Here is a 10,391-nt window from a genome sequence, read left to right as displayed (position 1 = left end):
GTTGCCGAGGGCATGATAGTGGTGTTTACCACCTTATTTTTAATTTCAGTACAGATGCCTACTTAAAAGTTATGTAAATACATGAAACTACAGTACATTTTCCTAATGACCCTGCTACGGCTGAGTTTGATCCTATTCAATTGTGACTAGAGTAATGAATAGTAAGGATGACCTTTCTTCTGTAGAGCTGTATAGACAGTTTCTATTGTATTCTCGACACCTAAATCAGGAAATGTGAAGAAGCCACTCTAAGCAGGACACAGCTGGGTCGAAGGACTGCTGATGCCGATTATGCTTCGTACATAATAATGCACATTTTACCTATTTGGAAAAAAATTCACATTTATTTACTGTCAAACAGGTGTTAAACTTTACACTGGATATTAGTGATGGGCTCATTATTAACAGGTTTACACAAAGGGATGAAAAAAGCAGAATTTTGTTGAAACAATTTACATTTCATTAGATTTTTATCATAAAATAAATTAATTACTAAATATAGGCAGAAGGAATATGGAAGAGTAATAGTTATGTTTTATTTATTTTTTTAAAGGACAGGCACCTTTTATTCACGAGAAAGCTTGTGAGAAGTGTCCAGTGTCCCCTTTACCCCTTACCACCCAACCCTGACTAAAGAATGAACAGGGAATTGAGTTACAATCTTTGTTAGCTATACCAGATTTGTGCAAGGCTTGGCATAATTGGCTTCTAAAACAATTTCCTCCCAAAATTATGTTTTTTGGCAATAAAAATTCAAAACGTAAGAATAAAAACTAAGTTGTCAAAGCAGAACACTGTTTACAGTGAAAAATAAGTGAAAACGGGTAGAACTTGCATTTTAAACATACTACCGTACTATGAACAGAGTGTAAGAAAAACAGCTTATAACATATGTGCAACCAAGAGCTTTTCACAATATTTTCTTCAACCTCTTTAAAATTATTTTTTAATGACAATTATATTTCAGTTGGACACAAATGTATTTATTTTACCCTAGCAATAGAACAAAATATAATTTCTTTAGCCATTTTTTCATGAGAACGGTTCATTGTACAGTTGAGGAAATATATGAAATAAGGCCTGTGGCTTGATTGCTAGTGGTTAGACATGTATTCAATCTTTGCCCTAATGGAAAAGATTTGCAGTGAACTGCAAACTGATGCAGAATATCTCTCCTGCTTTTGCAAGTCTTGTCAGGAACAGTAAGGTACAGTAAATTTGTCCCACAGGATTTTAGAGCCTACGCCTTGTATATAATACAATGTAGGCCTAGAAAAAAAACATGGTGCAGCCATATTTACAAATTTAGTTCACAAACTGCTGCAGTAAAATGGCTGGGAAGTGTTTATTTCTCTCTCTCTTTTTTCACAATTTTGTTAAATTCAGCAGCAGAAGATATCTTAAAATACCTTGTTGGTATTTCTTTTCTTTGTAACAAATAATTCATTTTAGTATACTCTGTGTATATACAAAGTTTTTGTTTTATAAAAATTCACAGAACTGCGAGGTCCAGTCATCCCCGGTACTGGAGAACCACAGGGTCAACAGAATTGTCTCTTCAAGCAGATATGAGGGAGCCTGCATGGGGCCAATTAAGTCCTTTTAATACTTGTACGTGGCCTTTAATATTTCTTTGCTACACTATTAAAGGCTTGTCACTAGTTGCATTTGTCCTTCTCTAACATCCCCTTCTGGAATGCATCCTTCCTTGTTAATGGGAATTATATAGCCGTCGCTATTACCCCTGCTGATTTGATAGTACATCTGAAGCTGATGGCCAGCTCCTAGGTTTGGCATGCTCTTGTAGTAAATGTCCTCGTTTTCACTCCTCCTGGAGGGAGAGAGATCTTCTTCAACGTCGGGGCTGCTCTCTGGATACGGAGAGTCTCTGAGATTGGGCATGCTCGTGTAAAGAGAGTCTCTGTTGGGGGACTGGAGGTGATCGTCAGCCTCGGCTGTCAGCTGTGAGACGTAGCTGTCAGTTCCCTCGGTCTTCACTTTCTTCTGGGGCTGGTACAGAAGGGAGTGAGTCCGCTGAGGAATGAGTGGGGCCTCAAGCTCTTTGTGGTGGAGCTCCAGCCCGGGGGTGTCACTGTGCATCAAAGATGAGGCATCTGCCACGATGGCGTCATCTTCGCTACTGCTCCCGCCGATCACAGCTTTGGCTGGCAGCGTGCGCTCCAGGTTGTGGTTCTTGCTGCTGCCCCGCAGGTTGTTGTGCACTAACTCTGAAATGATCATTTTCTCAAAAGCTGTATCATTCAGGCTTAGTCCACAGTCTACAACTTGCACGCTGTCGTTGTAGTCTCCATTGCGCAATGAGTAGCTGTTGTTGAAATTACCATTTAGCGGTAGAGTATCCATGGCACTTGTATCCCTGGCATTGTTCAGTGAATGTCCTGAAATGGAAAAGGACAGCTCTGGTTATCGCCCGATATGCTTTTTATCACTTAATTTTTATTATTTTTTTTTTTTTTAACAAAACTCTTTAATGTAGTTCAGGACAAAGTTGTACTTGGAAGTAAGACTTGAGAAAAGTTAGGTTATTGAACAGTCTCAAATGTAAACATTTGCACACCTTATAGGAAAGATGCATTTCGAAAATCGTAACGTGTATTTCCTGTGGGGAATGGTGGTATTTTAATTTATGAATTTCGTGTCAATTCTGTGACTCTTCCACAAGGAACTTTTCACTCCATGCCCTTGCATATGTAATGCAAAGCAATTCATTTGGAAACGTCTATGTTTTGAAGTACACCGCCATGATTTAGAAAAAGAAAATTAACAGAATTTGTCCTAAACGACACTAAATTAAAAAGGAATTAGATCACAGACATAACTGAAGGTAAATGCACAACATAAACCCACATAACTGGCAAGCAACTACTTTAACAACATTTCTAACATTTTTTCCTTTTTTTTTTTTTTTTTTTTTGAGATGAAGTAAAGAAAAGAATGAAAAAAATGGATAAATACAAAGAATTTATGTTAAACAAGGACAGCCATCTTTCACACTACAGGGACCAGGGCCCACAAGCACCATCCAACAACACGATAGACAGCAGGTGGAATGACTCACTTTGGACAACTCACATCATGTCTGTCTGCTCAGGCTATCTGGCCTAAGAGTAGCTGATATATAAAAGAAAGTAAAATGATTTATTGTAACATGATGAAGAATTACTGAGCTTCTCAGCAACTTAGTCAGAGCAAGGGTTCAGCAAATTAGATTACTAAGCAATAACAGCTTTTCTTTTCCCACTTAATGTAATTTTTTGCACTAATATTCTGCCTGCCAACAACGGCCCCAGGCTTCTAAAGGTCAAAGTTTGCCTGCAGTCTGCATCAGTCACAGTGACAGCGCTGAATGAACCAGAATCGTTAATTAAGAGTTAGGCCCACAGTTACCATGGGCATGGAAGTCAAATGCAGAAATGTTAGGAATTTCTGTAAGTATGGGTCACAGAAATTAAACCAAAGAATAAATATTAGTTGTGGAATGGGAAGAGGAAATCAGCCATGGCTGATATCTCATAGCTGCTGGAGGAATGACAGATTGGGTAAGTCTGCTGGAAACATGAAAAGAAGTTTAAGGGGGTGGGGGGAAAATGAAGTCTTATGATGATTAAGGTCTTTATGTTTCTGGTTTTGGCTTTTTTTTTTTTTTTTTTGGTAACACAATAAAGAAAAGGTTTTCCTATAGACACAAAGACATGTAAACTATGACAGCACAGTGCTTCCCAAGCAAAAGAAAAAGAAAAAGAAGAAAAAAAAAAGTTTGAAAGAAATTAAACAGTCTGAACCATGGAAAGTCAGATGGTTAGAGCATTCCTAGAAAATCACTTTATCTACAGATATGTCTGGAAGTAAAGAAAGAATGGAGTGACTTTACTGAAATGAGACTGACCACTGTGAGGCTGCTGCATTATATGCAAGGCTTGGAGGAGTATTAAGAAAAAACTTGTTTTGGAAAAGATTATACATTTTCCTGTTTTGGGTTTTTTTCATAATTAAAGCTGCAGCTTATCCTAGAAAATTCAATCCTCTGTGGAAAATATTGTTTTCAATTAAAAAGTAATTGCATTTTCTCATGAAAGGATTTTTGTCTTGAACTTTAAAAAATAGAGTAATAATTTCCAAGTAAATTCTGGGTAATTTGCAAATCATTTTGTATTTGCGTTACTGTTGACTCCTCTCCATGTGTACTGATTTAAACAGTGATGAGGGCTTTTTGAAAGGTCTCTTTAAGCTTTGATTGAACAACTTTGTAGTTTTGCAATTTCGTATATGTTCCCAGATTTTTCTTGCAATGGATTTAGCTGCGCAGAACATATGGCATTTATAAAAGTAGACAACACACGGACCACATGCTGGCATTCATTTCCCTCATGAAAGTGATTTAATTCTATAATTTTAATTCTCTTTTCTTCTGCTAAATGGATACCAAAATATATCTGATAATCCAAAATGAGTTTTCTATGATATACTGCAGAGTTAAGCATGCTAGAATATATTCAAATTGGTTTGACGAGGCAAATTTTTTTTGCCCACGATCAGGTAATTCATTTGAAATCTTTCCATAGCCTGTAGCAAGATTACTGTGGGAATGTGAAAATGTAAGTAAATCGTTAAGCATTTCTGCTTGACACTGCTTTGGTTTTAAACAGCAAATTATTTCAGCATTGCATAACTTCTGTTACCAATAGGGTTTGCTACAGACCTCATGTTGTTTCCCAAAAAGCAGTATGCAAGTACTTTTTGAATGTGGAAACATTTCATTTGCAAATTGTGAACCACTTGCCCGCTGAGTCTACTTCATGACCGCTAGTTATGTTTTAATTGTGCCCATTAAAAATCATGCTGAAAAAATTTACATTTGATAGGCAAAGTTAAGTTTTACTCCCATACTTGTCTCTCTGTAGGTTGCTAGAGGAAAGCATAAGGAAAGTAAGAAAACAAGAGAATGAAAATAGAAACTACAGTTCAGTTAAGAAGGAAACTTGAAATAAAAACTGGAAACAAGGTTTTACGAGCTCTTTATCAAAGATTTATCGTTCCAGTTATACAAAAGTGATCTTATGACTCATCAAACAGTAACTGCTAGATATTTACTGATGAATTGCACCGTAGTTAAAAAAAGCAACTAGATAATGTAACAACAAAATGTTAGGTAAGCGATGACACCCTTGAATCCTACGGAACTAAACTGTTCTAACTGTTCATCTCAAGATTTTCCTACAGGAAAATGATCTACCATAAAGCTGCACTATACTATAGTTTAGATCTGTTTGACGCTGGATACAATTTTCTACACCGGCGTATCCAAAGGTGTCAAGATGCCTTGCGCTTCTTTAGTGTCTAATCCGTTCCATAAGCAGGTTTTTCTCGGCAAGCTTTAGAGTCAACCTTATATTGCATAGACATGATACCTCTAAGTGATATATATCTTGAAGATGGGCTCTCGGACCATGTGGTGTCAGTCCTGTAATAGTATATTAAGATTTATGCCACCTGTGTTAAAAACATGGATAATTATTGGTAAATACTGTTATGGCAAAGGCATTACTATAATATAGTGCAGTTTTACAAGCTGACATTGGCAATACTGTATTTCTCGAACTGACAAAAATTCAGCATGTACGGCTAGCGTATTGCAACTTGAGTTTCTATCTAGGGAAAAGAAGGGATTTGGAGCGAGCCAAGAAAAGCAGTTTTATTCAGGAAGTATAAGCACACCTGGTGAGTTAAATACAGGAGCTGAAGGGGCATTACATACAACTGTTTCAGCGAGCAATGTGTTATAGGGGTTGTTAGTGCCGTGTGGTCGAAGAAGAGGGTTTGTTAGTAGGTAATTGCCAGTCATTCCTAAAGCAAAAGAAACAGGAAAAAAAAAAAAAATGTCAGTTCTTTAATTTTAGGCTGACAGTTTCAATAAAGAATATTTTTTATTCATCATGAATCATGTTAGGACTTGTCAAATGTAATTCAGCTGAAAATTTCTGAATGTATTTGAACTATGTATTTGAAATGGGAGTAGGAAAATACAGTTAGATTCCAGTAATTCACAGGTGCTGTCCAAATCCCCAAAGTAAACATCTGGTGAGAGTGACATTTACTAATGTATACAAAATCACTGTTACACAAGAATAGCAATTAAATGCGTAGAGATCAAGGCACTACATAAAGCTATTATAACTTTAAAAGTGATCGTATGGAACACTTCTGTCCAGAATCGAGAGAAATGAATTTCTCAAATTGAAAGGTATTGAAAAATCTCTTACGACAGGATCAGAGCTGTTATTCACTTTATTAAAAACACACGGATAGTGGAAGGGAATTGCTGTTTCCAAACAGACAGTGGATGACAAACTACAAGCAGCATATCTTAGTATATGCAAAAGTATGCATGCTGAGGGGAAAGCAAAATATTTGCTCTAAGAAATCAGAGCATTCACATTTTCTCCCGGGACATTCATGCTACAGATTTATCGGCCAGATTTTAAAAAAGAATTCCTTGAATGACAAATTTTCTTTAAATAATCAGTTTACAAACAATGTAAGAAGAAGCAAAATACTAAACGAACAGATTTTTTTTAAACCCATTTTACATGTTAATGCAACACCATTTAAACACTCTCAGAATGACTGAAAAAAATCACCATATTTTGAGAAATTATTAAAAAAATCAATTAATCTCTGATTTCTAGCTACTAGAAGAAAAATGGGTTGTAAAAATGACAAAGAAAAAAAAAACACACAAAATGCTGTGGTTTAAAACTTACTTGAAACATTTCATTAAGGTAAAAGTCCACTTTTTTTCTCTATTGCATTGCGCAGCAGTGTATCAGGATCAGTGTATTACAGGCCCAAGGACAACTAAAGAGCCAGCTATATTTTTATAGTATGGACATTTTTATTTGGCAAGGAAAAGATTGTATCTATTCCAAATATTAATGCTTTTGTACTACCATAGGTACTTGGTAACAGAAAGGAGCAGAAAATTCTAAGATTCAGAGAATTATTGACTGATTATGCTAATCTTATTTGAAAGTTTGTATCAGCGAACAACTAAAAAGGTTTTATCACAGTTCTTTTCAGTTGTAATGTACTTCCTACTAGAAATACTAACAGAAATATATTTTGCTTGGGGTTTTGTTGTTTTATTTTTGGTTTGGGGTTTTTTATTTGTGTGTGTGTGTGTGTGTACTGTGTTTAATCTTGGTTAGAATTATTACCTGGAATTAATAGTTGAGATATCTTTTTTTCAATCAAAATTTTTTTGCTACCTTTAAAAGCTTGATTTTTACTTTAAAGTAAAAATGACACTTGCCATCAATTACTAAACTACCCTTATATGTACGTATCACCGAGATAGTGACAATATTATAATTGAATAAAGATTATACCAGTTTTTCTAATTGTGGCAGAATATCTCCAGTGGCTTGAGACTGGAGCTCCAGAACAGGGAGAAGCTTCCAAGACCCCCGTTCAACTCTGAATTTACTGCAGGTGCAACATGGTTAGAGCAAACCTCAGGAGTCAGAGACATCAGGTTAGGGTGAAAACCCAGACTTTGATCTATAGCGTATTTATGGTACATTCCCAGACACTGGAAGGGAATGTACTTCTATCTTGGGCATGAAAAATATACATTTTCTACTTAGGAGAAGTTCCTTAATTTTGCTTTTGACAGAGGAAAATACGAGACACAGGTGCGGGGAGCGGTGAGACACACAGGCCTTATCCACCTTCTATATGCCAAATAGCAAAAATAAGAATCATGCTTTCTGAAAACTATTCGTTTGCAAAATACCACATACTTTCAAAATAAATGCAAGTTAAGCGCATGACCCTACTACCAAATCTCAAAAAAAACCAAGGGAGGAAACTTTGCCCATTGTGGCTGATGAGGGCTTTACAGCAGCCCCGACAGCCATGGATTTTCTGTTTGAAACTCTCCAAGTTGAGCAGGAACTGGTGTCAATGAGATCAGGGCTACGTGTTCTTCTCCTAGGGACGTGGATGGAAGAACAGGCTTTGAAGCTGCCTTGCACAGAGCACTCTTCCCTCCATTGCTAGCTCAAACTGCCTTAAAAAACCACAGGGGGAAGGGGAGAAAAGGGACATTCTGAATCGGTTGATACCCCTGTCTTCTAACTGGACATGAGGATGAGGTTACGGATTTTGAAGTCTATTTGAGTTGAGAAATTTGGAGTTTTGCCTTTTCTGTGCCTGAAAATGTGGATTCTATTCCATATGACAGATATGATGTTCTTTGAAATAGAAAAGATAAATGCTTTACAGACATCCTTTGCATAGAAATGATATCAATTAGATTTCACTGGGAAAATTTCTGCACCTAAAAATCATAGTCAAATATGCATTAAAATGTTACTGCACTCATATTTCTGTTTCAGATTTAACCTATAAAGGTTAGGAAAGATTTAAAATTATGATCTTGCTTTTAAGTTAAATTATTGATGAAACTTATTTAAATACATTCCCACGAATGGAGGAATTCAACTTCTATAGCAGGGGGCCAGTTGAGGGAACATGGTTTTAAAATGTGCTGGTGGATGACTTTAAGGCTCTGCTTTTAGAGAACATTTGCTCCAGATTTTTTTTCAAAACATTCTTTTCAATTCTTCTGTATTAAACTATATAAAATCTGTATAAAATTTAAGGCTTCTAAAACCGAAATGTTCCCAGTGACTGACCTTGATTAAGTGTTGAAGTGCTGTTGATGTCACCTGAGATAAAAGATGATTCAGATTGTTTTCTCACAGTGTCATTCCACATCCTCCTTATACGACTCTGTTAACATAAAGCAGCGAGACAGAAGCATAGTAAGTTACAGAATTTTTTTTCAGACATACGTGCTATTATATAGAATATTTGTGTTTATTCTGGCCTAGAGTAAGCCATTTTTCTAGCATGGAGTGAAACTCCTTCTTTTGTTGTTAAAACTCTAATTTATTAAATTTAATTTAGATGAAATGTGGTGGTATAAGCCTTCCTACAAACCAGCCCCTAATTACAAGAAAAATAAGGGGTTTGCAGTAGACCAAGGTAAAGGAAATGCTTAAAAAGAATCAACTCTACTATGCAGAAGTATGTATTTGCCATCCAAGTCACAATACTGAGAAGACAATTAGTGCTTCTGATTGGAACACATCTCAGTAGACTTCTTATAAATAAGGTTAATTAAAAGCTGCTGTCAAAATCTTTGTTACCTGAGTGCCAGAGGAATAGCGAGCACTAGTTCTTGTTGTTGATGCCTTCACTGAACTGTGGGGACTCTCCGTTGGTAATCCACCACAGCAGTAGGAATGTCGGAAGCATTTGCCATATTCCTTACGTACCTATGGGGGGAAGAAGAATTACTTGGCACAAAAAATAATGTCAAATATCTCTGCTGGCAAAAAGACATGAACCTTGCATTGAAACTACTCAGACTTTTCAAGCAAATGGTTCTTGTCTAGTGAATTGCTGGCCATTAGCAAAATCAGATATTCTTCCCTACTTAGCAGTAGCATTATCAGGATTTTTGAACAAATTATTTCCGAAGTATACACACATGTCATTTAGAAGTGCCTGAATAATCATTACTGAGTTATTTATGCGATTATTTTTATTTCACCTTCACTTTGTAGATTAATATAGTTAAGTTTACCTGAAATGAGTGCTGGCTGAAAATAGTCCTTTTTATATGAGTTTTTGGTGCAGAAACCATAGAAAGCCTATCTTCCCATCTTAGCAGGCAAGAAGGGCTGAGGTAACTGACTTTTGCAACGACTGTTAAGGCATTTTCATATAAAGTTACTCTCTAACTCAAACAGCTGCTAGTTGATATGGTCACACCTGCTTCGGGACTGTACAAGGCTTACAAACGCTGCTGCCCCGCTCGAGGCAGAGCCTGGCTACCCTGGCGGAGGCACCGTCAGGGTTTCGGAGTAAAATTTTGAACTGTAAAGGCTGGCAAATGAAGCATCTTTCACTTTTAGGACCAAAAAATAAAATCCTTGTTACTGTCTTTGCTGCACCTAGAAATCTGAATACGCCTATGTACGTGAGCTTTATGTCTGACAGCAACAAAACTAATTAGTGATGCCAGTATTTGGGCTGGCATTTATTCACCTTCTGTTTCCAATGACCTACTGGAAACTTTAGTTTTGTAATTTATGTGGGTTAATATTTATCATGAAAGTAATCAGGATTCATTTACAGAGCAGTTAATTCTCTCATATTCAGTGACTGCTGCACTGACTACCACTTTCCGATAACAGAAGAGTGTATACACATCTCAGCAACATGATAGCATCAGTGAAGGGACACAGTGGATTAAATTTCTGAAGATGCACAACTCTAAATTCATACATCTTCCACCAGAT

At 36.5% G+C, this 10,391-nt stretch overlaps 1 protein-coding gene across 15 annotated transcripts in view; it reads right to left on the bottom strand.

The window, feature by feature from the left end:
* Positions 1–324: 324 nt before the first annotated feature.
* ADGRL2 (adhesion G protein-coupled receptor L2) overlaps positions 325–10,391 on the bottom strand; it is a 162,922-nt gene continuing 152,855 nt past the window's right edge. For 3 of the 15 annotated variants that reach the window (XM_075097992.1, XM_075097995.1, XM_075097993.1), the window contains 4 exons: positions 9,234–9,362; positions 8,718–8,814; positions 5,737–5,865; positions 325–2,399 (listed from right to left, as the gene is read on the bottom strand). In XM_075097992.1, coding sequence (XP_074954093.1) covers positions 1,645–2,399; positions 5,737–5,865; positions 8,718–8,814; positions 9,234–9,362 — 1,110 coding nt within the window. In that variant the 3' untranslated portion in view covers positions 325–1,644. Of the gene's footprint in view, positions 2,400–3,079; positions 3,133–5,429; positions 5,512–5,736; positions 5,866–8,717; positions 8,815–9,233; positions 9,363–10,391 lie in introns of all 15 variants that reach the window. The other 12 variants (XM_075098002.1, XM_075098007.1, XM_075098000.1 and 9 more) reach the window with 9 other exon arrangements.

Source organism: Phalacrocorax aristotelis, chromosome 6 (genome assembly GCF_949628215.1).
Source record: "Phalacrocorax aristotelis chromosome 6, bGulAri2.1, whole genome shotgun sequence".
In the NCBI taxonomy this organism is placed as follows: Eukaryota; Metazoa; Chordata; class Aves; order Suliformes; family Phalacrocoracidae; genus Phalacrocorax; species Phalacrocorax aristotelis.
Note: the sequence above shows the minus strand (reverse complement) of the source record. Positions and strands in the feature narration are given on the sequence as shown.